The following is a 27,811-nucleotide window of genomic DNA, read 5'->3' as shown; positions in this document are numbered from 1 at the left end:
GTGGAACAGAATGAATAAAACGTGAGCAATGAAGAGATATTCATTTACCTGATAAATGAATACTTTTCATCTAGCCACTTGTCCACACAACCAAATTTCACTTACAAAAGGGAAGGCTTGTTTTTGACTGACCCTCTAGTGTTCAATATTTCTTTGTTTTAAACAATCAAAGGACAGCAGAGAGGACTCTCCTTGTCAATTTTAAAAACAGGTAAGGTGGATCATTTTCATCTGGTCACGTAAACCGGTGCAAGTTTTTACCTCAGGTGGCCATTTCAGAAATGAAAGTTACAGCTAATCAAACCCTAGCCCACATGCCTTAGTGATTTTAATGACACGATTTGTTGCTATGAGACAAAAACATGTTGTGCGGGAAATAATCTGTTAGAAATCATATGACCTTGATTCAAAGGCTTTTGATTAACAGCACTAACATCCGCTCTCTGGAAAAGAAACAAACCCTATGATTAGAGCCTGGTAGTCCTTCTAAAGCAAATAAAACATTATTAGCGGCTTATTAACAGATATGGGAAGCAAAAATGGCTGCAAATATTAAAAACTTTCAAGGCCACTGGCAAAGTCTTTCTCCTTCCTACTTCCAGGAGAGACACTAGAAAAACACAATGGACTGCACATAAGTAGACAGTGTAGTGGCTTCTCTTTTTCTGTGTGTGAACTGTTGAATCTTCATTCATCCATTTTTTTTTTTTTGAGCATCCCCGTGTGCCAGCACTGTGCTTGGAGACCTGGTGGCCAACAGACTCAGTCTGTGTTTTCACAGAGCTTAAATGCTAGTAGGGAAGGCAGACAAAAAGTTGACAAGAGTCATGACTACTCAAACATATGATAAACACCATGAAGAAAATAAAATGGGGTGGGGGGGTAGGATAAGGAAACTGGGGGGGGGGGTGGGCCTCTTTGAAAAGGTGGTATCTGAGTGAGCCTGGAATGACAAGAAGCTGGTCTGTAAAGACATAGTGCAATAATATGCTAGGCAGAGAGGATGACTATCTCATGGTCCCGGAGATGGGGACAAGCTTGGGTGTTCAAGATAAAAGATGACCAGGGTAGCTGGGGCTTGGTGAGCTTGTGAGAGCATACTAGGGGCCAAGGTCAAGCCCAGGAATCCAACCACAAAGGAGGATTTTAAGCGCAAGGGGAGATCAGAGGGTTGCCGCTGCAGCTGCTTTTGTAAATGGTCCACTGATGCAAGACTCCTCTAGAAGCAGGGCTGGTCCCTGCCTGGTGATCTGATGGCAGCGGCCCTTTCTCCCCTTTCTAGCTCCAGAAAAGGAGCAGCAGTAGCAACCTGGCCATCTGGACCCCATTGAAACATCTGCCTGCTCCGAGAAGGCTGTAAAAGCAAAATCTGTGTGGTATATCGTGTCCTGTGGTCCTGTGTCCCCACTCTTGAAGGTACTCTCCAAGTCCTGGTCTCCTTTATCAGCCAGGGGGCTGGGATAGATCCAGCAACCTACTCTTTCATCCCTCCTCTTGCCCCTAAATAGCAAGACCAGGCCTGAGCAATTGCAGGGCAAGCATCAGGGTCAGGGCCAGGAGTCAACCTGGGTTGGAGAGGTGACAGGAAGGGCCTGGCTGGCATCCTGTGTCAAAGCAGACAATAGGTTGAACCCAGGGCACCTGACCATGCTTGAGAGACTGGCTTGCATGCGTTTCCAGGGTCACCCAGCCAAGTTTCCTGAGTCAGACAGTGGAGACCTGGAGGCGGTGAACATGCACATTATTTGTTTTCTGTCTCTATCTGAGGCTGTCGTTCCCTTGAATGCTCCCCTAAAAACGTCAATGGCTGCTGACCACCAAACTAAGAAGAAAATTCTCTGCTATATCCTCACCCCCCATTTTCTGGTTCCAACCTACCTTATCGGTGACTTTCTCACTTGCTGGCTTTATTTTGCTTTACATTTCTTCATGTATCCTACCTCACAGCAAGCAAGCTTTTATTATCACTATTATTATTAATTATTATTATTATTATTATTATCAGAAAAAGAATAAGGATCAAAAAATGTTTTGAAAAACAAGGTTCCTTCCTATTCTAACTAGCTGTGCCTGCCAGATCATCCAACCTCTTGGGCAGAGATGGCAGTGCTTAGATCACTAGGCAGTTACGGGATAGTTTATTTTGCTGTGTTATCCACTTGGACCTCTCCGATCCCTCTGTAGGCTAGACCCACCCTTAAGATGCACCCCCACACCTACTGCTTAGATTCCCCACTCTTTTTTTAAAATTTCTTTTAATTTATTTATTTTTGAGAGAGAGAGAGAGAGACAGAGAGTGCGCACGCAAATAGGGGAGGAACAGAGAGAAAGGGAGACATAGAATCTAAAGCGAGCTCCAGGCTCCAAGCTATCAGCACAGAGGCTGATGCGGGGCTCAAACTCATGAACCGCAAGATCATGACCTGAGCCGAAGCTGGACACTTAACCAACTGACCCACCCGGGCGCTCCATAGATTTCCCACTCTTGAGCCCCTCTGGGCTCAGAGTTCCCTCAGAGGCTTCCTCTCATCCTTACTGCTTTTTCCACATCCTTCCTCTGGCCTTGAATTCTCTTCCTTCACCTGGTCAGGCAGGATGCCCTCCTTCCCTTGGAACCCTGCTGCTCCTGGGGCTGGCTGGGACCAACTTTCTCTTGGGTTACACATGCACATAAGTCACCACCAGCCCTGGCTGTGTCCTGAGGTCTGCCCTTTTCTATAATTCTTTTTCCTAATGTTTATTTATTTTTGAGAGAGAGACAGAGACAGAGAAAGGGGGCGGGGGGTGGGGAGAGGATCTGAAGCGGGCTCCAGGCTCTGCACTGACAGCAGTGAGCCCGATGTGGGGCTCAAACCCATGAATCATGAGATCATGACCTGAGCCAAAGTCAGACACTCAACCGACTGAGCCACCAGGCCTGCCCTTATCTAACTGCCATGGTCCCAAGCACATGTAGGCTTCAAAAAGAGAAGAATAAAGGTCAGGAGGTATTGCCAACTGGTTAGCTACTTCCCAGAGGTATGAGCCAAGTTTTCATTCATTTACTTCTTCCTTAAGAGGGAATGGTATATGTGTGTGTGTGAGTGTGTGTGTGTTGTGTCCACTTGGGGGAATTCTCTATCTTTCAGGGAGGTCATTTCTCCTAGTCTTGTGTTCTGGAAATCTGGGAAATTGTGGTAGGAATGGTGGTGTGAGCCGATCCTCATGGTTAGATTATCCTAAATATCTTATTAAAATAGGGGCCTGGGGGGCGCCTGGGGGGCTCAGTCGGTTAAGCGGCCGACTTCAGCTCAGGTCACAATCTCGCGGTCCGTGAGTTCGAGCCCCGCGTCGGGCTCTGGGCTGATGGCTCAGAGCCTGGAGCCTGCTTCCGATTCTGTGTCTCCCTCTCTCTCTGCCCCTCCCCCATTCATGCTCTGTCTCTCTCTGTCTCAAAAATAAATTTAAAAAAAGTTAAAAAAAAAAATTTTTTTTAAATAAATAAATAAAATAGGGGCCTGGGTGGAGCTTCGTGCTTTCCAATTAGACCACCACACTCATAATTTCACAGATGTTTTTATTAAGGGAAAAAAAATGACTGACCAAAAACTATCAAATAAAAAATAGTACGGAAACATGGCGGACATTACAGAGGTGGTAGCTGACATCTGGAACCCTCAGTATTGAGACAAAAATTGGCAGTGAGCTTATACTTTCACACGAAGGAGTTAGAATCGTTCTGCCCTGTTCACTTTGCTGTCTTCACCTGCAGGCGGCCTCGACCACCCTCAAGCAGCCTACCATCAAGTGTTCCAGCCACGCGGGCAGCCCCTCCCGGGAGCCAGCGGGCGAGGCCCACACCCTGTGCAGAAGGTCATCCTGAACTACCCCAGCCCCTGGGACCAAGACGAGAGACCGGCACAAAGAGACCATTCCCCAGGGCTCCCAAGGTATCAGTATGACAGGGCCAACTTTCAGACATTTTTTTTTTAATTTTTATGTATTTATTTTGAGAGAGAGGGTGAGAAAGGGGCAGAGAGAGAGAGAGAGAGAGAGAGAGAGGGAGAGAGAATCCCAGGCAGGCTCTGGGTTGTCAGCACAGACCCTGAAGCGGGACTCGATCTCACAACCCTGGAATCATGACCTGAACCGAAATCAAGAGTCAGGGCCTCAACCAACTGAGCCACCCAGGCACCCCAGACATTGTTTAACGTGAAAAAGAAAAAGAATGACACCAGTGCAATCAAGATGTATCAAAACTCTCTGTTGGCTTGTTGCCCAGGTTAGTGACCAAGCCACACAGGGGAATAGACTCTTTGAGTCAGGAGGAGATGGAAGCTGGTTGACAAGAATCTCTTTCCAACACATAAAGCCGCTGGTAACTAGTCAACATTCTTTCGAAGGAATGGCCCTTAAAATGCCAAGTGACATCCCCTCCTTCTATGGTCAAATCACCTGGCCTTTTAGCCCAGAAATAGATTTTTCTTTTTACTACGACTGACTTCTACCAATAGGATATTTGGTTTTTTTACCCTAGTTTCTACACCTGTTTAAACCCAAGTCTTACTTGGAAATTTTAAATTCGATTAGCTCTGAAGAGAAATTTTTAAAAACAAAATTTGTTTTTGTTTTTTATATTAGCATCCACACATATGGAACACCATTATTAGGTCTTTCCTATACTTCTTCCAGAAAACTGCTTCTGGTATTTCTTGACTTCAGTTGTCTAAGTCTTAGTCATTTCTCTCTTTATTGTTCTCCTTTGACTCTTCTTCAAGTTTTCCTCTTCTCTCTCTTTGTTCTTTTTTAAGTTTATTTATTTTGAGAGACAGCACAAGCCAGGGAGGGACAGAGAAAAGGGAGAGAGAGAATCCTAAGCAGGGTTAGGATTCTGTGCTAATAGCACAGAGCCCAACGTAGGGCTTGATCTCACAAACTGTGAGACCATGACCTGAGCTGAAATCGAGAGTTGGACACTCAAACAACTGAGCCACCCAGGCACCCCTCTCTTAATTAACAGATCTAAAATAAGGAGGAAGAATTTGTAAAAATGGAGCTTCTTAATTTAAGACAAAATTGAAAAGAGTAGATGAAATGTTTGCTCTTGCTCAAGCACAATTTTTATAGACCATTCAGAGTAAAATTATATTCTCTTTTAAGAATGAGACACAAAGGTCATTGTAAAGCAGATTTTTCAGAAATGCAGAAGTTTGTAATTAGTTCAGCAACTTTATTAAAAGGAAAAAAGCCCACTCCATTTATAATGGCAGATAAGGTGTATGCCTGTACCTTTATTCAAAAGCCCATATGTTCTCAGATTTTCTTTCTAGACAGAGCCCTTATTATTCAAAAACAAAATTGCATGGAGTTTGAGGTGCCTGGCTGGCTCAGTCAGTGGAGCATTTGGCTCTTGATCTCAGGGTTGTTAGTTGGAAGCCTAGGTTGGGTGTAGAGATTACTTAAATACATGTATACATACATACATAACAAACTTTAAAACATTGCATGGAGTTTAAATAATGAAATTAACTAAAATGTGACTGTACAACCAGATAAGCATGCTTGCAGAAGAAATATCTGAAATTCCAAGAAAACAGACAAAATTTAAGCAACTTTATGACACATGTCCACTGGCATTGGATAGGAGAGGCAATAGTAATTTTTTTCTAAAAAAACATTGATTTTGAAATATTTTTAGATTTACAGAAGAATTGCAAAGCTAGTACTGAGTAATTGCTTTTGTAACATCAATTTGAGCCTGCTATGGTCTCCTTGGATTTATTTTATCATTTTAGGATAATGAAAAATAAATTCAGGTAATGAAGCTAATTCTTCTCTTACTGATAAATTTGAAAGGGAACCTTGACACAGAAACTTGCCTCTGTCATTCAATCCATGATATTGTTTTTATATGGAGGTTTTTTAATATGACCAAAGCTTTGTGGCACCTCTTTCTTTGGAGACCATGTCTGCCTTGCACATACTACTTATCTTCCCAATCAGTAGGCTAAGTGTCTGACTTCGGCTCAGGTCATGACCTCAGGGTTCATGAGTTCGGGCCCCGTGTCAGGCTCTGTGCAGACAGCTCAGAGCCTGGAGCCTGCTTTGGATTCTGTGTCTCCCTCTCTCTCTCTGTCCCTCCCCTGCTCAAGCTCTCTCTCTGTCTCTCTCTTTCTCTCAAAAATAAATAAACATTAAAAAAAATTTACAAAAATATTATCAAAGCTTTAACATGTCTTTATCAAATGAGCAATTGTCTTCTATAACAACCAAGCAGCTTTCGATATAAAGGGAATTCATGCAAAAAGGATGTGGAACTGGATCTTCATTAGATAAAAGCATATTTTATGGAGATTTTTTTCTATACATTAATAAAAATATAAAATAAAAATAAGTTCCTCAAACATTCACACTTTAGAAATATAGTAAGTATACTTGGGGCGCCTGGGTGGTTCAGTTGGTTGGGTGGCCGACTTCAGCTCGGGTTGTGGTCTCACGGCTCGTGGGTTCAAGCCCCGTGATGGTCTCTGTGCTGACAGCTCAGAGCCTGGATCCTGCTTTGGATTCTGTGTCTCCTTCTCACTCTGCTCCTCCCCCACTCACACTGTGTCTCTCTCTCAAAAATAAAATAAAACATTTAAAAAAAAAGGAAGGGGCGCCTGGGTGGCGCAGTCGGTTAAGCGTCCGACTTCAGCCAGGTCACGATCTCGCGGTCTGTGAGTTCGAGCCCCGCGTCAGGCTCTGGGCTGATGGCTCGGAGCCTGGAGCCTGTTTCCGATTCTGTGTCTCCCTCTCTCTCTGCCTCCCCCGTTCATGCTGTGTCTCTCTCTGTCCCAAAAATAAATAAAAAACGTTGAAAAAAAAATTTAAAAAAAAGGAAAAATATAGTATACTTGAGATTCTGTGTAATTTTATTTTAAATCCTGTTGCATAAGAATTTCAAACTTTGTAATACTCTTTTGGGTAAAAATATGAGCATATGCAACAATCTACAAAAACTGGGCATATACACATGGATTTTGTCATCAAAACCATTTTTAAAATTCAGAATATAAAGGGGCACCTGTGTGGCTCAGTCTGTTAAGCAGCCAACTCTTGATATTGGCTAAGGTCATGACCTCACAGTTCATGGGATCGAGCCCCATGTAGGGCTATATGCTGACATTGTGCAGCCTGCTTGCGATACTCTCTCTCCCCCGCTCGTGCTCTGTCTCTCAAAATAAATAAATAAACTTAAAAAATATTAGAATATAAAACAATCTCAAGCACACAACAAACAACAAACATCCACGTTCCCACTCCCTAGATTTTTTGAATGTGAACATACTGCCATACATAGTCCAGAGCCTTTTTAAAGAAATAAAACATTACAGATGCAGGTGTAGTCCCCCTATCGGTCAGGATTCAGTTATAGAAAATAGCTATTTTCAGCAGAAAGGATTTAATGCAGGGAATCGGGTGCTTACAGAATCGCTGGAGGTTGGAAGGGCAAGCTTCAGGCCAGGCTTCCAGGAATGACCCCAGAGCAGCACCAAAGAACAGGATGCCAAAAAAGCTGCTTCCTCCATCACAGTGGGAGAGGCAGAAGATCAGAAAGCCATCAGAGAACCCTCCATTCAAGGCCATGTTGCCATAGTACAGTCCAGGATCAGGAAGCCACCGGCGCTGCAATTATTGGGTCCATTCTGTGCCTGCTGGATCTGCACTGGCCAACAATGGATGCCTCTGCCCTCACCTTGACATGGGAGCTGGTAATGGGACACTGGGGTGCTTCCCCAGGAACTCAGCACCTGATGGTAGCACTTATCAACAGAAATCACAGAAGTGGCAGAAGCATATTTCCTTTGGCTTTCCAGATCTCACATGAGTGCATCTGTGTGTTCCTCTCAGTACAATGTTCATGGGAATACTGGTGACCAAAACAAAAATAATACTAATAATAACATGTAACAATGTGGTAGAAACTTCATTAAAAGCTCCTCAAAATCAGATTTTCATCCATATATTAACAACATAAATACTTAAACCTACACGGCCTTCTACCTTTTGATACATAATGAAATGTTCTCTATCATGAGTTAAAAATCCTGTCTTTTTATCTGAACGCCTATAACACCAACCTTGTATGTCAACCATTATACTACTTTCTTTCTTTGGAGACCATGTCTGCCTTGCACATACTACTTATCTTCCCAGTTAGACAGTCCTTGCATGGAGACATCGAATCTTCTCTCTGTTTCTTTTTCTTTTTTTTTTTTTTCCTGTTCATATTCTTTTATTTTTTTAATTTAATTTTTTTTTTAATTTACATCCAAATTAGTTAGCATATAGTGCAACAATGATTTCAGGAGTAGATTCCTTAATGCCCCTTACCCGTTTAGCTCATCCCCTCCCCCCTACAACCCCTCCAGTAACCCTCTGTTTGTTCTCCATATTTAAGAGTCTCTTCTGTTTTGTACCCCTCCCTGTTTTTATATTATTTTTATTTCCCTTCCCTTATGTTCATCTTTTTTGTGTCTTAAAGTCCTCATATGAGTGAAGTTATATGATATTTGTCTTTCTCTGACTGACTAATTTCACTTAGCATAATACCCTCCAGTTCCATCCACGTAGTTGTAAATGGCAAGATTTCATTCTTTTTGATTGCTGTTAATACTCCATTGTGTATGTATATATATACATGTATATATATACGTGTATATATATATAATATATATAGTATATTATATATATATAATATGTATATTGTATATATATATTATATATACACACATATACTATATATATATAATATATATGCATATACATACACATATATATACCACATCTTCTTTATCCATTCATCCATCGATGAACATTTGGGATTTTTCCATACTTTGGCTATGGTTGATAGCGCTGCTGTAAACATTGGGGTGCATATGTCCCTTTGAAACAGCACACCTGTATCCCTTGGATAAATACCTAGTAGTGCAATTGCTGGGTCATAGGGTAGTTCTATTTCTAATTTTTTGAGGAAGCTCCATCCTGTTATCCAGAGTGGCTGCACCAGTTTGCATTCCCACCAACAATGCAAAAGAGATCCTCTTTCTCTGCATCCTTGCCAGCATCTGTTGTTGCCTGAGTTGTTAATGTTAGCCATTCTGACAGGTGTGAGGTGGTATCTCATTGTGGTTTTGATTTTTATTTCCCTTATGATGAGTGATGTTGAGCATTTTTTCATGTGTTGGTTGGCCATCTGGATGTCTTCTTCAGAGAAGTGTCTATTCATGTCTTTTGCCCATTTCTTCACTGGATTATTTGTTTTTTGGGTGTTGAGTTTGATAAGTTCTTTGTAGATTTTAGATACTAACCCTTTATCTGATATGTCATTTGCAAATATCTTCTCCCATTCTGTCAGTTGCCTTTTAGTTTTGCTGATTGTTTCCTTCACTGTGCAGAAGCTTTTTATTTTGATGAGGTCCCAATAGTTCACTTTTGCTTTTGTTTCCCTTACCTCTGGAGACGTGTTGAGTAAGAAGTTGCTGTGGCCAAGATCAAAGAGGTTTTTGCCTGCTTTCTCCTTGAGGATTTTGATGGCTTCCTGTCTTACATTGAGGTCCTTCATCCATTTTGAGTTTATTTTTGTGTATGGTGTAAGAAAGTGGTCCATGTTCATTCTTCTGCATGTCGCTGTCCACTTTTCCCAGCACCACTTACTGAAGAGACTGTTTTTATTCCACTGGATATTCTTTCCTGCTTTGTCAAAGATTAGTTGGCCATATGTTTGTGGGTCCATTTCTGGGTTCTCTATTCTATTCCATTGATCTGAGTGTCTGTTCTTGTGCCGGTACCATACTGTCTTGATGGTTACAGCTTTGTAGTGAAGCTTGAAGTCCGGGATTGTGATGCCTCCTGCTTTGGCTTTCTTTTTCAGGATTGCTTTGGCTATTTGGGGTCTTTTCTGGTTCCATACAAATTTTAGGGTTGTTTGTTCTAGCTCTGTGAAGAATGCTGGTGTTATTTTGATAGGGATTGCATTGAATATGTAGATTGCTTTGGGTAGTATCAACATTTTAACAATATTTGTTCTTCCTACACAGGTCTTGCTCCCTCTTTCGACCCCTAGCACAGGTCCTTACAAATGGCAGCCCGCCGAATTACTTATTGACTGAAATTCAATGGAGCAACCCTCATCCCTCTGGCTCAGGAAAGAAATGGAGGGAGAGGAGAGAGATAGCTCACTGGTATATTCCCATAGTTCTTAAAGGCTTTCTGTCTTGCTAGGTTTGCCTTTGTAAAAAAATGAAAATTTTACCATAAATGTATTCTTTTCCAGGGACCAACTATATCATCAGCCACCTAATCGAGCGGGAGTTCCTGAGGAGTCCTTGGAGTGTCCTGCAGAGTTGAGACCACCAGCTCCCCAGGCTCCATCCCCAGCTGCTGTCCCCAGACCCCCTAGTAACCTTCCAGCCAGAGGAACTCTGAAAACAAGCAATTTGCCAGAAGAATTACGTAAGTTGTTTGCAATGTTGTTTTTCCTTCTTTTTTGTCAGGTCTTCTACTTAGAGAGTACTTGATTTTTCATCCCTGACCTTGGGTATTCCTCATACACAGAGTGAAATAAATTTCACTTCCTTACTTTTTGCTTTAAAAAGTAACCAGCATTTTATATGAATCGTTTTTAGTGATGCTGACACTACCAGCAAAACTCACAAAATGCTTACCATTAGATTTTCTTAAACATATACTCCAACAACAAATAACTCCAACGCTTCTCTCTTCTGAATGATGCTCTTGAGTGGACTTGTCCCTGGGTAAATTGATTGGATGTCCATGTGGTATTGGCCAGGGACCTAGTGTTTCACCATAAATTAGCAACAGCCATCAGGAACGAGGTCATTTCCTGTAGGAATGAGCAATCTTGTTTGGAAAAAGCGGTCTCACATTCTCCATACTGTTTTACAACCAATGCAAACCAAGCCTTTTATTTAAAGAAACATTCGACTAAGTGTCAGGTGATGATTCTCTTTCCAGATTTTGCAGCCAGAACCAGAAATGTTGAAATATCACCAAAATGTTCTCATATTAAGGTCAGTCAGGACAGTAAGTTCCAGAAATCTTATGAAAACAGCCACTACTTGTGAAATTGTTATATTCTGTTGTGCTTGCTAGAGAAGTTCAGGTAATTCTAATAAGCCCTTTAGAAACCTGGGTGCTTTTTTGAACCAAACTTGAAAATTAAGCCTTCTGCATTTGCTAACTCTTATCGGGGGAATCTGTGCTCATTAGTCATTTAGGGCTCTGGAAGATATCTATGGTAAGGATCCATTGTTGTTTATCATCCAAAAAAATTTTTTTAATCTTTTCAAAATCTTATACATTTTAATCTTGAGCACTTGTGGAGAATGGATGCTGTCCTGCATAGGATACAACCCTCATGTCAATCTATAGATCATATTTATCTTACCATAATCTATAAAGGAGTCTGGAAATTCTTACCTAGGAATTGGTTGAATATCAGGTGTTAAGAATACATTGAGGGCCATCGATATGTTGGGCTGCTTAAATGAGTCAGTATGAGCATTGTACACGCTTCTATTTGAGATCTTTGTTTCAAAAGTCCAGAGCCCAAGCATAGATGAATACATACAAACTCATATTTTCTCTCCAACTTTCCTTTCTTCTCCATCTCCTGCCCCAGGGACTTCCTGATATTGAGCTTGTCTCTTCCAGACTAAAAGCCAGCACACAGAGATTATTCATCTATCACATTAACATGCTACCCAGAAATTTCCCCAAGATTTTAGCCTGATAAAACATTGGCTTGCCATCCTGACTGGGTCAGGTCTGTGGGCACAATGCCATCTGTTGCTCCAGGCTGACCCAGGGAGGAGCCAGAGAATAAGTGACACTGGATGCCCAGAGGTGGAATCTGTCCTTCAAGCTGCTGAAGTTCCTACTAACATTCCCGATCCATGCTTTGGTGTACCCTCATTTCCTGGCGTTTCTCCCAGCAGTGAGTGGTAAGGGGAAGGAGGTGGTAGGGAACCACCTGCTCCCTCTCCCCCCACTTGCTTTTGTTGAGCAAGAGCTTGGGGAGCAGAGAGCATCATGAGATCAAAAGAGGACACTGCTGGGTGGCCCCTTAGCAAGGTTCAGCTTCTTGGCCTGCTGTGAGTGTATTCCTCAGGCACAGTGCCAAGTGTCTCTAAGAAACCAGGAGGTGGCCTGATCTTAAGGCCCCTCAGGTTCTGGGTGATAGATGTTGTTAATGCATCGTGTGGTTTTTCAGCAGACCTCCTTGGCTTGGCTCAGGCCGCCAGCACTGTTCTTCCCATGCACACTGGGCAGTCTGCAGCCCCTCGGACAGACCCCTGCCGCCCCTTGGGGCCTAGTGATGCACACAGCTGCAGGCATAAGCCCTCAGACCAACCCCAGATAAAGTTTCACTTTATAAGTCTAAAAAGACAAGAAACATTGCATACAATTTACAAGTGTTCAGAATAGAATGACTTGACTAGTTTCTAATAAATGTGAAAACTCTCTCTTAGGGAAAGTCTTTATCACCTATTCTATGGACACGGCCACGGAGGTGGTGAAATTCGTGAACTTTTTGTTGGTAAATGGCTTCCAAACTGCAGTAAGTATTTTCTCCAAAGAGAAGACTTGTGAGTACAATGAGGGGCAGCTGGGGGGGGGGGGGGCTCAGTCAGTTAAGCATCCAGCTTAGGCTCAGGACATGATCTCATGGTTCGTGAGTTCGAGCGTCGTGTCAGGCTCTGTGCAGACAGCTCAGAGCCTGGAGCCTGCTTCAGATTCTGTGTCTCCCTCTCTCTCTGCCCCTACCCCACTCATGCGTGTGCATGCGCTTGCGCTCTCTCAGAAATAAACTTAAAAAAATAATAAAGCAAGTACAATGAGAAGCAAAACAAAATAGCTGTTGACGTTTTAAACTATATTATCTGAGCTACGTGATTAGGAGCTAAACGCTTATAGATGTAGGTAATTATTTTCTAGATTTTAAACTCTCCAGAGTCTCCAGCAGTTACTTCTTGTGTGCTTTTGGAGTGACCCTGAGAACCTCTGAACAGCCGGAACGGTGGTAGTCAGCGCTGACCACAGACGCAGCTTGGCCCCCAACCCAAAGGAAATGCCAGGCTCTTAATGCACTTTCTACCTTTGCCCTTTTTTTCGTTTTCTTTTTTTTTCACCAAGCAAGCCTGCTTTGGTTGTGTTTCCTGTGATGCAGGAGGCCTCAGGCTTAACCAGGCCACCTGCTTATTGTACAAGGCCCTTCTGTTGGGCACTAGGCTGTAAGGTCTGAGGTCAAGGCCCACTGTGCACAGCTGCCTTCCACATCTTGATGCAGCAACAGCCCCTCTGGGCAGGGAACACATGGCCTGATTCTCAGCTGGTCTCGTCTAGTTCTAGGGGAGGTAGACAACCCAGCCCTGCAGTTCACTGTGACCTTGGCCCAAGAAATCTCAGGAAGCACACACTCCTCAAGTTTCCCTGCAGTGCCTTCCAACAGCACAGCTTAAAGTCATGTAAGTTCTTCTGTAGGATAAACAAAATACCACAGGAGGCGACTCAAAGGACTGGCTTTCCTAAAACACTGAGCTCACTTCTCTTCCTTCCCAGAGGCCCCCTTTGGGTATTGAGTGATAGTAAATTCTAGAGAGTGCTGAAAAATTAAGGAAAATATCTATGAATAGGAATGTGGAAGGATAAGAGAATACTTGGCAACTAAATGTCAATTTTAAACATTACTTAGCGTTATTTAACAGTTTTTATTGAATTTCTCTTTATTCTATAATTTTTTTTAATAGGAGCGTCTACAAGGTTAAAAATGGATACAATTTATACATTCCAACTTAAGTGACTGTATAGAAGCCAACATTTCAATTTCTCGTTTCTAGAGAAAGAAAGCACTGTGGCAACCAGGATGTAAAATCAAATTACAGGTCCTAAGGCCAACATTTGCAGAAAAGATCTTACTTTTGGTCATTTCCAAAAAAGCATACTGATTGCCCTTGGAGAAGAGGACAGGTTTTTATGAACTTAACAGTCAGGGACGCCTTAGATGGAATTTAAATCTGTCCTTAATTTGTATCACCATGAAGCCTTGTATTAGAATCACAGAGCCCCATCCTGGACAGCTAAGTTACTATATTGATACATCAAGAGTCCCTTATTGGAGAAAAACACTTAATGGGTAATTTAAGGAAAGTTTAATGAAAGGACGATTTTCTTTTTTTTTTTTTTAATTTTTTAAAAAATGTTTATTTATTTTTGAGACAGAGAGAGACACAGCATGAGCAGGGAAGGGGCAGAGAGAGAGAGAGACACAGAATGTGAAGCAGGCTCTAGGCTCTGAGCCGTCAGCCCAGAGCCCGACGCGGGGTTTGAACTCACGAACTGTGAGATCATGATCTGAGCCGAAGTCGGACGCTTAACCGACGGAGCCACCCAGGCACCCCAAAAGGACTATTTTCAAAGTTCTAGGTAAATTTTAAGAAATCCTCAGGAAGCAGAGCATATCCTGGGCCTACAGCAACAGCAGGAAGTTGCCACCACCCCTAAGTCTAAAGAGGCAAGGGAACAGTGGCTATGGCAACCTGAAGAGGGAGGCCGTATGGGTTGCTAGGGCTGCCATGAAGAACCACACGCTTGAGCAAAAGAAACTTATTTCCTCACAGTTCTGGAGTCTGGATGTCCAAGATAAAGGTGTCAGCAAGACTGGTTTCATTACGGGCCTCTTCCTTGGTTTGCAGGTGGCCGTCTTCTTCCTGTGTCTTCACCGGTCTTCCCTCTGTGTGTCCTAATCTCTTCTAAGGACACCAGTCCTATTAGATCAGAGCCCATCCACATGACCCCATTTTACCTTAATCACCTCTCTCAAGGCTCTATCTCCAAATATAGTCACATTGAGTCAGTGGAGGTTAAGACTTCAACATGTGAATTTTGGGGGAAACAATGTGGCCTTTAACAGTGGCTGTGTGGAAAAGTTGGCCTGACAGATGCTGTGGACTTTAGAGACCTGGAGAGACAAATGAGAGATATCAAGCACATTGTGCCTCCCAGAAAGTCCACCTCAGTAGCAGGGAATAATTTAGGTGCTCAGTTAACAATGAAGTACCATTCATTGAGTACTTACTTCAAGCCTGGCATTATGATATACCTTTTTCATAACCAATTGTTTTAATCCTCATAACCATCCTTGGAAGTAGGTTTAGTAACCACATATTACAAATAAGGATAATAAGACTTAGAGAGTTTCCATAATGTTTTAAAGTTATGCAAGCAGGAAGTGCAGAAGCCAACAGTAGAACCAAGAGTAGAGCCAAGCTGTCCGTTCCTTCTCAACCCCAACATTATATTGCTTCTGTCTCATATAATAGAAATGAATTCCTGATACAGTCACAGAGAGCTACAAGCTTTCTCGAGATTACCTCATGTGGTCATTGGCTATCAGACATTTTAAAGCAGGAATCATCCAGACCAAAAGGAAAGCCATTCTATTTTTAATGTGCCATCGGTAAAGAAACATATTCTGAACTTGTATTATATACTGTATGTGTTTGACAGTTTGGTGTTCTCGAGGCACTTTCTCGTTCCACAGGAAGATTAGAACTAGGTTGAAGAGATAAGGCAGACATAAATGAGTCATACAGTGAATGAAAGGATGTTATAATGACGTGTTAAGTGTCTAACACCACTGGTCACAGCGGGGCTGAGTCGGGTGAGGTGAGGAGGAGGAAGTCAGCAAGTGGGGAGGAGTCACAGAGCAGGGAGGCTTGGGCTATGCTATTGGGGTGCAGGGGAATAAAGTAGACAGGGCACATGAAACAAGAGGTAAGGCTGGGTCACGGATGGCATGGAGAGCTTACTGAACAGCTAGGACTTAAATGGCGGAGTGACATTTAGGACAACTGATCTGAGAACGGTGTGGCCGAACCAAATAATTCCTCCTCAAGGACACTCTCCCCGAGTCACCCATTCTTGTATATAATCCCTCTTCCAAACAAGAGCACCTTGTACACATGTACATTACTCTCTGGCTGCAGGGCAAAGCCTGAGCCCCAGAAAGGCCTTCTTATTTGGTCTTCTGAAAAAACAGAAAGTAACTGGTTTTTCTCTCCTTCAAATACTCCTTCAAAGACTTGATATTTAATATCTATCTTTTCAAGGCCCAGGAGGTTCTGCTTCTTGACTTTCATCATAAACCTTTTCCCACCATCTCAGTAATTGTTTTTGTGACTGTTCCTTGGATTTGCTCCAAGTTTCATACAATCCTTCTTAAACGTATAGATCGAAACTGGACATAATACCATAATAATGACCTGGCTAATGCAAGTAAAGCACCAGAACTATATCTCCGTACTTGCACACCACACATCCATTAAAATGCTCCAGAATCATATCGTGTTTGCCTTTCATATTACAGATATATATATATAGATATATATATATAGATATATTATAATTTTTTTTTTTTTGCTGGCTTATATGCAACTTGGTAGTCTACTATATCTCTCAGATTTTTAAAACATAATTATTGTGTAGCCAAAGATACATTTTGATGTGTACCATTATATCCTAATTACGGATATTAAATACTTAAATGCCTACTAATGTTGAAATAGGGAACACTTTAAGAAAATTGTATTTTGGCTTTTAGACTTATATGCTGCTCTCTGCAAAAAGTGCTCATAATTTTTTCAGTCTTAAATGCATATAGTCTCGTGTTTTCTCTTGCTCTGCATCTAGAGAAAGCTTCTCATTAAGAGCCACCTCCCATGTCTTTTTCTTGTAGATTGACATATTTGAGGATAGAATCCGAGGCATTGATATCATCAAGTGGATGGAACGCTACCTTAGAGATGTAAGTACATTCCAAAATTCTGAGCTCGTTGGCTGGTGAGAAAGACAATGTGCTTATGGGGCTATTTTATGAAAGGAGCAATTGGCAAAGCCACCAAGTCCAAAGCCGAGAAAGTCCCAACAAAGCCTCCCTTGTTGGCAGCCGCGCAAAGACCTGGAAAGGAAGGATGGGGTCACCCTTCTGGACATGCACAGGCAGGAAATAACGGTCAAACCAGACACAGGTGGTTGATAACAATCAGAGCAAACAATTTTTTGACCAGAATAGGAAAGGAGGAAATGAAGGCAGAGAGTGGGGAGGGAGTGACAGAATTCAATTTAATCTGAGGCCACCCCAAGTGTTTTGCAGGATTGGGCTCCAGAGCTTTCCCGGGAGGCTCCCTGTGCAGCAACCGTCCCCCCTCCCCAATCCAGGCGCCCACTCGGAGCCCTGTGATTTGTTTTCCACTGACAGAATCTATACTGACCACTGGGACACTTTGTGCTTTAACAAGATAGAAATTGATTGCTGCCAGTGTGTCTGTGTCGGCTGCTTCAGCTGCTTCTTTTGGAGAGAGCGGTGGGGGAGAGAGTCTCAGCAGGCTGGGGTTTTGTGGCTTTTCCTTTTGTCTGCAGCCTGATGTTTGCTTTGTGTTGAAGGGGCTGCTCCTCCTGGCTGTGCTGACTCGTAAGCGCTCGTGGCACGCAGGGCAGTCAAGAGTGCAGTAACTGACAGCTTACACCCAGCTGCCGGAGGGAGGGGGCTTTTCACTGGTGATGTTCCGGAGCCTTTTTGCCACGATGCATAGTCACTTAGCGATTCCGGCTTTCATTAGACGTTTATTAGTGATGGTTGTGGACAATGGTGGGCAAAACGGCCTCCATTTAGGAGAGCTCCTCACAGAGCCATTTGCTCTGCATTTCAAGGGAGCTGGGAGGGAGACAGAGGGGAGAAGGGGAGACAGGAGCCTGTTGGAGCGGAGGCCAGTGCCTTTCACCCTGGGCAGAGAATGAGCCAGGCCCTCCACTCTGGAGCATGTCACGACGCTTACAGTCCTGCTGGCCAGTTTCCAGCCTGCCTTTCCCAAATGGACCACACTTTACACTTCCATAAACATGCTTTCTCTCTCATTAACAGAAGACAGTGATGATAATTGTAGCAATCAGCCCCAAATACAAACAGGATGTGGAAGGTGCTGAATCACAGCTGGACGAGGATGAGCATGGCTTACATACTAAGTACATTCATCGAATGGTGAGTGGTGGGGGGACCGCAGCACCTCGCCGCCCCTCGGAGAGGGGCTCTTTCTTCTGTGAAGGCCTGTCCTTCACTAGAAACCAACTGAAGGCGGCATGATGATGGGTGAAGAAGCCCAGGCAGCAGCGGGGGGTGTTGGTTCTGGCTCTGTCTTAAGTGACCACATCTCTGGGACTCCGTTCCTATCAGGAGCAAGGGGAGATTCACATGTGCTCTGGAGCGTCCAAGGCTCTGGAAAACAGTGCTCTGCTGACTTGGTTGTTTACCAACAAATGTGAAGCCCCAAGAGGGCAGGGGACAGGGCTGTGCGGAGAGCGGGCTCCTGCATCTGTGTCCTATTCTGACCCCTGCCTCACCAGAGAGGCAGAGTAGCATAGTGAAAAGGACCCGTGCTGTTGTGTCAGATAGACCCGGTTCAAATTCTGCTTCCTCATGTATAGTTGTGTGACTGCGGGAGAAGCTTGAGCTTCTCTGCGCCTCCATGTCCCTAATCATAAAATGGGTCACTAATACTTACAGTGTTGTAAAGATCGAATGAAATCGTTCGTGACGAACATATCGATGCTCACATCAAGGGAAGGGACTGTTCTTAGCTCATGATAGATGAGCAACCCTCCATGGCCACACCTAAACTATGGGACTTGGTCAAACTGGAAAAATCTGTAGGAAGTTAGGCGTGCTCAGCATCTGGCAAAACATTCTGACCGAAAATACCACCCAGCTTTGGAATTGGCCGTTTTGTGAGCTAGCAATCTCCCTGCTTTCCAGGATTACAGAGATGCTGTGGAGATGGTCCCTGCTTGACTAGGGCGCTGGACTAGACTTGTGACTTTCAAAATGTCCTGCGGGTCAAAATGTCCCCGATGGACTCTCGCAGGTGCTGGGGGTCAGGGCGGCTCTGGGCCTCCCACCCCAACTTAGCCACAGCTGGTTTGCTTTTCTCAGGCTTGTTTACCAAGGATTTTGAGATTTGAAGAGGCTCAAAATCCACTGGACTAGAACTTGTAAGCTCCATTTCAACGGTAACATTCCACAGGCACCTGGAATGCGCAGAAAGGATCACTGACTAAGACAGGATGATGAGGCAAGACACCGAAGTGGCCCCGACAGAATAAGTAAGCAGCACAAGGCAGGACACAGGCAGGCAAGGGACATGCAGCTTTACCTCAGCGGAAGCTGACTTAAGACTAGGTCTGTCCTGGGATCAGGAGCACAGGAAAAAGGCAGAGTGGGCGGGGGTTCCCCATCTGTCTCCTCTTCTACCAAGTGCCGACCACTTGTGCGAATTCAGAACCAACCCAAGGCAAGGTGGTGAGGTCAGAGAGTAAGGCCAGGGAATCAGGAGCTAAGCCTCCCCCCCCCCGTTCATCCTCTCCCAGTCTGACAGCCCCCCGGGGGTTGGACAGGGCCCAGAAAAGGGTCACGGCTGGCTGCGGGTGCTGCCATCCCTTGGCTGTCTGCTGCATGTCTGGCTGGCCCCAAAGCACTCAATGTCCTGTCTGCATCTCTAGGAACCTGCCAGTCCTGGGAGCTGACAGCTGGTGTGTGGGAAGGGCTCCAGGTCCCTGCCAGTTCCTGAGGAAACCTGTCAAGGTCTGCTGGTGTGTGGCCACGCCAGGCAGTAAAACGCAGCTCAACCTCAGAGTTTGTCTGACTGTGCCCAGCCATGAACCAGATTGTCTCCAAACTCAGTGTCTGGGGACATGGATGTCTTGGGCCCTTCCTTATCACTGAAGGAGTTGAAGAGGCCTGACACAGAAGTGCCTTCCTGCCCAGCTGGCTGACCTCCAGGTCCCCTCCAGGCAGCAGAAACCTCTAGGACAGAGGGAGTGAAAAGGTACCCAGGAGTAACCGCATTATAGAGCCAGTGACTTCACAAAAAGCCAGTATCTGGAAATACGAGAGAAAACTATAATCCGCTGCTGCTGTCTGGCCCGCCGGCAGGCTGGGTAGCCTAGCAGACAAGCAAAATTTTAGAGACAGGGTCCTGGAAGTCAGAGGTGAAATCCATTTCTTTACTTTTAACTTCGAAACCCTGTGCCCTTCCTTTCACGTGTTTGTCCTGATGATTGGTGCTTCCAGTTGCACTGTACGTGGGTCATTTTAAAATACACTTTTGGTCCTCTGGATTTTAAAAGACAGCGGTTCTGAGAAAACACCGTGTGGGGCATTTGTGTGTGGTGTGTGTGTGTGTGAGTGCGCATGCGTGAGACTGTGTTTGTGGGTTTCTATGGTGACTTCAATAACCAACTGTCACCACTGTCACTTCTCTGTCCTGTTTGTATTCCCCTGCACAATGAAGATTTCTCAGTTTTAAAAATCAATTGGAAGATGAAATACTTGGGGACACATAATTCCTCATCTCCTTGTCATCAGATGACTGACTGAGAGCTTTGTGCTGGTCACAGGATTGGGAAGACTCCCAACTCCGCTCATCTTGAAAATTCTGGTTTTGATACAGTTCTTGGCAGCTGAGTCTTTTGGGGCCACAGCAGTGTCAGAGCAAACTGGAACCGTGTGGGGAACCTACGTGTTCTGTGGCAGGCAGAGCTCCTCACGGTTGACCCCCCCCCCTCCCCAGCCTCATCTCCCATCCCCTCCCTAGCCCATCCTGTGCTCTAGCCACAAAGCATTGTTGGCTGGCCCCAACCCCACTAAAATTCTTTCATACCTCCAAAGGTTTGCTCTTGCTGTTTCGTCTGCTGGGAGTGTCCTTCCCCTCTCCCCCACTTCCTCTGCCTGATCAAATTATTCTTGTCTTCCAGTATCTAAGTGACACGTCCCCTGTAACTCTTCAAATCACTGATGCAGAATGGATGGCCCCCATTTTGGCCTTCCACAGCAATTTGTTTAAACTTTTCACACTGCACCGTGGTTGGCAATTTACCCTTCTTCCTCCGCACCAATCTGCTGACTTTCGGAGGATAGGGATTGTATCCGTAGTGTTCCGGTAAACTGGTTCTCAAAAAAAAAAAAAAAAAAATCCTGATTTGTAGCATTTCCCCATTTCCATGGTATAAATACTCTCATTAGGGCCCATTTCAAGCTACCAGTGTAAAATCACTGAACAAGGAATTAGGAATGGATGCATACAACTGGCTTTTGTGAGCCAATACTAGCCAGCTCAGCACACCCTGGAGGGTATCCTAATCCTTGAAACCCAAGGTCGAGCACTGAGTGTGATGTTTAACAGGCCTTCAACAAATGATTCGTGTGTATGGCATGCATGTGTCATGGGGGGCACCTGAAAGGCGAAGTGTGTGGCACTCGAAATCAGAATAAAAACGCTGTGTGGGCCTTGCATGATTGTGGGTGCCATTAACTCCTCCTCCTCATTCCTGAAATCAAACTTTCACATTCCTTCTGTTCCAGATGCAGATTGAGTTCATAAAACAAGGAAGCATGAATTTCAGATTCATCCCTGTGCTCTTCCCAAACGCTAAGAAGGTAAACAAAGAAATAAGCACACAAACAAACCTTAACAATTCAAGCTTTGCTTTGTCTGCTATCTGGGATTTTAAGTGGAAAAGCTTGTGAACTCTTTATCAGTCGTTAGAGATAACAGTGTTACCAGAAAGATCCACAGGTCGTAGCACGCTCAGCTCAGCTCAGCTGCATGGATCAGGAAGGTTTTAAGACGTTATCTGAGTTATCTGATAGACCATCGCTGCCCTAATTGTTCAAACAGCCATTACACACAAAGAAGTAGTTTGTGTTTTAACTCATGAGAGAAAAAGAGGCTGTTCATCTGATACTTCTTATCTCTTGTACATAAAAGTCAAGATATGTACATTTTTTGCTGACTAGCCACAGAAGTCTTTTGGTGCACATAGCTCAGCTCTCAAACCTGTAGATGAAAGGAATTAAATCTACACAGTTGCCAAAGTGAGCTTTGCTGTGGTTCGTATGTGGGTTTTTGCCCCAGAAGAGCATGCCAGCAGGTTAGGGGAGGGAGGACAGAAACCATCTGAAGCCACGTTCCAGGCTTGGCAAAGGGAAGACAGAGGTGTGGTGGATGTCTTGAGAGTTGGAGCACAGCACCCTGAGCCCAGGCCCAGCTGCACCCTGGAGGATCCCTAAATGTCAGGACTGCCTTGAGACTCAGGTGCTGAAGGAGGGGGAGAGTCCAGCTGATACGAATGGGATGCCTCCAGTTACAAAGCTCACACCCTGTGCGATGGTATGCATTTCCATCCCTTGCCCAGGCTCTCAAAGCCCCGCTGCAGCATCTCCTGACTGGTCTCCCTAGCCATCGTCTGCACCGCCGTCAAAGAGGAACATCCCAAATGTAGATCTCCCCTGTCTCGCCCCAGCTTAGAAATCATGTGGTGGATTCCGACCAACCACGGGATCATATCCACCTTTCTTAGCGTGACAGATGAGGCCCCTGAGAAGAGGGCTGTGCCCACATGCTCGGTCTCCTCTCCCGACCGTGTGCACAGTGACTATGCTCGGGTCGTACTGGGCTATTTCAGCATGCCCTCACACCTGCCGTGTTTTTTCATGTTTCTGTGCCTGCGCACTTTCTGTTCCCCCTGCTTACAATGCCCTTCCCTGACTTGTCTGTGTAGTCAACTCTTGCCTATCCTTATATCACCCAATCTGTCTAGCCTCTCCTGACTTCTTGCCCCCTTTGCCAATACTCTTGAGCTCTCTCAGTCGTAGTGCCTTGAGTCAATGTGGTTGGGGTTGGATGCACTGTTGGGAATATGGTGATGGAAAAGGAGACCGACTTTTAGTTGGTTTTATTAATGTTTTTAAAACTTTGTCAGACAGTCCCTTGTGGCCTGTGCTCCCACCTCCTGCCCCCTTGGTACACTATTGCCTAGAAAATAGTTTCTTAACATCTTCATTTACATTCCAACATTAGACTGTGAACTCCTCAAGACAGTAACTGTGTCTTTTCCTTTGGGTGTCATCAACACCTAGCACCATGCCTGACATGTAGCACGTGCTGCTTCTGGGTGTATCTGGCAGTCCCCAAAGGGATCCCATCCCCTCAGAGAAAAGCCTACAAGGCCCCATGGGACACGGGCCCCCCTACTTCCAGACTTCCTCTCCTACTCTATTTCACTCACTCCTCTCTGGCCACACTGGCCTGTTGCTCCTTGAACAGGCCAGGCACGCCCCTGTCACAGGGCCTCTGCACTGTCTGGACCCAGACATCCACAAAGCTGGCCCCTTCTGCTCTTTTAGGTCTTTGCTCATTTTCTCTGTGAGACCTTTCCTATACACTCTGTTTAAAAAAAAATTTTTTTTTTTAATGTTTATTTATTTTTGACAGAGAGAGAGACAGGGCATAAGCAGGGGAGGGACAGAGAGGGAGGGAGACACAGAATCTGAAGCAGGCTCCAGGCTGTCAGCACAGAGCCTGATGCGGGGCTCAAACCCACAAACTGTGAGATCGTGCCCTAAGCCGAAGTCGGACGCTCAACCGACTGAGCCACCCAGGTGCCCCTCCTGCAAGCTCTGTTTAAAGCTGCAACCTTTCAGCCCTGCCCCAGCACTCTCTAGTCCCTTTCTCTGTTTCATTTTCCTCCGAGGCATGTATCACCACCAAACACACTATACGTTTTCCTGATTCGTCGTCTGTCTGTTCTGGCAGACAGAATGTCCACTCCATGAGGGCAGTCAGAAAGCACACCCTCACGATCCCCGGCTCACGCTTTGTGCTTTTTGCCTGCTAACAGATCTGCTGGGCTCCTGCTGCTGCAGGCCAGATCTGTGGCTGAAACGAATTAGATTAAGCCCCTAGCCTTGGCATTCTTCTGAAGCCACGAAGGAATTCCCATCACTCTGCGTGACCTCTGTCCTACCCCTTTTATGTGAGGGTGGTGAAAAGCACGTTGAAATGCAAAGGGCAGGTAGCCTGGGAGGCTGACAGAAAACGCCGCGCACATGTGGTTTCCATAATGAGATATTCAGCTTGTACGCGGAGCCAGGAGAGGCTCACATGCTAGCCCTTTCCAAAAGCAAAACAGCACAACTCCCAGGATAGTTCGGCAGGGAACGCCCATGCAGGGAAAGCCGTAGATGTTTGGGAACGGAGCCGGGGATCTGGAATCCAGGTTTTTCTCTAATGGCCTTTACTCCTGTCATTCTCTCTCCCATAGGAGCATGTGCCCACCTGGCTTCAGAACACTCACATCTACAGCTGGCCCAAGAATAAAAAAAACATCCTGCTGCGGCTGCTCAGAGAGGAAGAGTACATAGCCCCTCCCCGGGGGCCTCTGCCCACCCTTCAGGTGGTACCCTTGTGACCCCCACCATCCCCAGAGCCCCAGGGCCATGCTGTGTGTGTGTACTTACAAGCACTCTTCTAGCAGAGGCTGTTCGTTTGCAGGCCCTCTCAGAGGGCTCCCCGCAACCCCAGAAAACCTGTTCTGCAGAGCATTCTTCCTCCAGAGACCTCCTTTCAGACAGAGGCCATGTTGCTCTGCCTTCCCTACTGCTAACACCCACGGCATGTTGCTCCTAACTGTCTGATGTGTCCATTCTGGGCCTCTCACTGCTTAGCGAGTAGATCATATAAATGATGTTGCAATAAATGTGAACGGACCACAAACGCTCTCCCATCGCTTAGGGCTATTTTTATGAGTTAGCCAGATGTTCTTGTGTCCTCAGACCAACCTGATTCGTGTACAGATAATAAAATGTTTACTCTTTTGTAAGACTGTATTTTACTTATCTCAAAGGAGATAGATGTGTATTAATTCCTGATGAGATGGGCAGTTGCTTCCAGTGATGTTAGTAAAGCTGCTTAGATATAATATTAGATACATGTAACAGACTAGTCTGTATTAAAGGATTAGAACCAGATAGTTGAACAATCCCTTTTCACATAATCTTGAAAGCTTTATTGTTGCAGTAGAACTTTTTAACAAAACCACTTGTGCAACCACCGTGATATGTGTATATCTAAGAATATCCTCTATGGTCAGGAGTGGCCGTGGATGTAGAAGTTTGGCTGGAATGGTGGTTTGTGTTCTAGTCTTGCTTCTATCACTAACTAGCCATGTGACCTTAGGCAAGTCCTTTCACTTTTCTGAAACCCCGAGGACTCTGTTATAAACTGACATGGACAGGGGTGCCTGGGTGGCTCAAGCACTTAAGTGTCCCACTTTTAATCTCAGTTCAGGTCTTGATCTCAGGGTCATGAGTGCAAGCCCCTCGTTGGGCTCTGTGCTGGGATGAAGCCTACCCAAAACAAAATCACGTGGACAGATGTACCCTCTAACGGCCCTAAATGGTTGAAGGTCTGGGACCTAAGTTCTAAATACTCTTTTGAGGAATGACTGAGTTGTCATAATTATATCTCCCAGAGGATAAATTTACATTTTCTTAACAAGGACATTTTCTTCTTTTTAAAATCTCTTCTCTTTAAATCTCTCCAGTCCCTCACATGCATAATTTTAGAAACACGTACACTTTGCTCATCTGATTCCAAAAAACACACAAACATACCTGTATATGAAATATGTGTATAATCTACATAAACTATTGAGCAAGGTGGTATTACGTTAATTATGGCCTAAGTAGTAAGCTAATATGAAGGTTCTTGGGGGGGGGGGGGGGGGTGCTACTGCTTCCTGTTACCGATCTATCTAATCTCTTAAACAAGGCTCAATTGTGCTGTGAGATAGTTCAACCTTGGTATGTCGCCACAGAGAAAAGACAAATATGTACCAACTATAAATAAGCAAGTTTGCTAATGAATTGTAAAGAACACTAGTTTCATTTACGTTGTAACCTACAGGTCTTCTGGGTGGTAAGGTGAATGTCTTTGTGTTGAAAAAAAAAAAAAATAGGGAAAAGATAAAAGCTAGTATCCCTTAAGGAATCATTGTAAGACGAACACAAGCATCTTTAGCTCCGTAGCATTTGAGACCCGGTTGAACTCTCTCTTGTTTGATTAACTCAAAATGCCTAAGAAAACACCCCAAACACAAACTTCAAGTCTTTCTCTCTTTTTAAATCTTTTTTGGAGGTGACACGATCATTAAGGATTCACACCCTTGTAAATAAAATGACATCCGCAATTACTACCCTCAAATGTGTCTAGTTTGCAAGGTTTAATAATGGGACGTTGTTACCCCTCCTCCCTTCGGAGACCTGTCCTGAGCCCTCAGCCACTGTTCCTACCCGGGGTTATTCCCTGGTGTTCCACAAACATTCATTAAAGTGTTACAGCTGGTAGCACTGGTAGCAAAACAAACAAACAAAAAGTAAACATACACACACATACAACACCTGGCCAAGTGATGAAAGTTGGACCCTTGAAGTTTCTAAGAAATTTGATGACCACGGATATCAAAGGAATTTTAACGACTATTATAGAGCACTGGCACTAGGATTAACACTTGGTTTATTTAGATGTTATCCCTGTCCTCTGAGTTCATCTGCAGATATTTTGGGGGTGGAAGTGAGGTAGGGCTGACTCAGTAAAAATAACCCTTTAGCCTCAAGGCTTGATTCAGACCAAAACTGATTTTAGCAGTGAGGTGTGCACAATGCAAAGTCAGATTCTTAAGTCTAATATTTAGTGACTCACTTAAAATTTGAAATGTCGGGGCGCCTGGGTGGCGCAGTCGGTTAAGCGTCCGACTTCAGCCAGGTCACGATCTCGCGGTCCGTGAGTTCGAGCCCCGCGTCAGGCTCTGGGCTGATGGCTTGGAGCCTGTTTCTGATTCTGTGTCTCCCTCTCTCTCTGCCCCTCCCCCGTCATGCTCTGTCTCTCTCTGTCCCAAAAATAAATAAAAAATGTTGAAAAAAAAAAATTAAAAAAAAAAAATTTGAAATGTAATTTTTTAATTTCAGTGACCGGCTTCAAAATCTATGCCGAGTTCCTTTGACTTCTGTATTATTTAAGGGCATCTCAGTGCATGGCTACAATCTAAGTATTGGACTGGGTACTTCTCAGTTCAGTGCTCAGAAAAATTATTGTTGTTGATACTCTTTTTTTTTTTTTTTTTCCTATTAAAGAAATCACCTAAAGATTGGGTTTTTCTTATCTCAGCAAGGGAGGAAAGCCCTCGGCTCTGAGCACTCCAGACCTTGTTTCATGATGTTTTGCCAAGAGCATTTTTCTTAACCTCAGCCACTTCATTAGCCACCTCCACCCACTTTGCCAAACACCCCATTGTCACCATCACCTTTGCCAAAGGGATTGCAAAAGTCCTGTGATCATTGGGAAATGATCCAGAAAGAGTTTCTCAAAACACAGGATCTTTCTGTTTCTTCCTAATGAACCAAGAAGAATCAGTGAGACCCACCTCCTAGCGGCAAATGAAAAGAGGAGGAAGGTTAGACTGTGGGAAAATGGCACAAAGAAAAAAACGCCTCTCATCCTGAAGAATTAGGCACTACTTTTCAAGATAAGTGGCTCTATATGAGCCCACGAAATAAACTAAAACAAAAACCAGAAAGGAAGAAAGAAAGCACAGAAATAAATGTAATTCTTAAATCATTTATTTCTGGAACCATTTGGAATTTTCCGTCTGAAAAGGACCCGGGAAATCCAGCACCTCTGCAGTGTGGTTTCATGCATGAGAAAAGTGGGACCCACAGACACCTAAGCTTGTTTAAGTTCGCCCCGCGGCTAGAACCCAGATAGCCTGATTTCTAGTCTGCAGACCTTTGTTTGATAAACCTAGAAGGCTTTCTGGCTTTTGGTTGTAGATTTGTTCAACAAATGACCCAGGGTCTCCTGGAGGTAAACTGAGCCTCGTG

General features: G+C 44.4%; 1 protein-coding gene across 3 annotated transcripts in view; it reads left to right on the top strand.

Moving 5' to 3' along the window:
- Positions 1 to 24,751, top strand: part of TRAF3IP2 (TRAF3 interacting protein 2) — a 44,753-nt gene extending 20,002 nt beyond the window's left edge. Inside the window, exons 3-9 of one of the 3 annotated variants that reach the window (XM_049654187.1) lie at positions 3,752 to 3,929; positions 10,295 to 10,473; positions 12,513 to 12,601; positions 16,778 to 16,846; positions 17,963 to 18,079; positions 21,455 to 21,529; positions 24,196 to 24,751. In XM_049654187.1, coding sequence (XP_049510144.1) covers positions 3,752 to 3,929; positions 10,295 to 10,473; positions 12,513 to 12,601; positions 16,778 to 16,846; positions 17,963 to 18,079; positions 21,455 to 21,529; positions 24,196 to 24,342 — 854 coding nt within the window. In that variant the 3' untranslated portion in view covers positions 24,343 to 24,751. Of the gene's footprint in view, positions 1 to 3,751; positions 3,930 to 10,294; positions 10,474 to 10,541; positions 11,985 to 12,512; positions 12,602 to 16,777; positions 16,847 to 16,887; positions 17,070 to 17,962; positions 18,080 to 21,454; positions 21,530 to 24,195 lie in introns of those variants that run through there. The other 2 variants (XM_049654188.1, XM_049654189.1) reach the window with 2 other exon arrangements.
- The last annotated feature ends 3,060 nt before the right edge of the window (positions 24,752 to 27,811 follow it).

This window comes from Panthera uncia (assembly GCF_023721935.1).
Source record: "Panthera uncia isolate 11264 chromosome B2 unlocalized genomic scaffold, Puncia_PCG_1.0 HiC_scaffold_24, whole genome shotgun sequence".
NCBI lineage: Eukaryota > Metazoa > Chordata > Mammalia > Carnivora > Felidae > Panthera > Panthera uncia.
The sequence above is the reverse complement of the archived record's forward strand: the minus strand, read 5'-3'. Positions and strand labels throughout refer to the sequence as shown.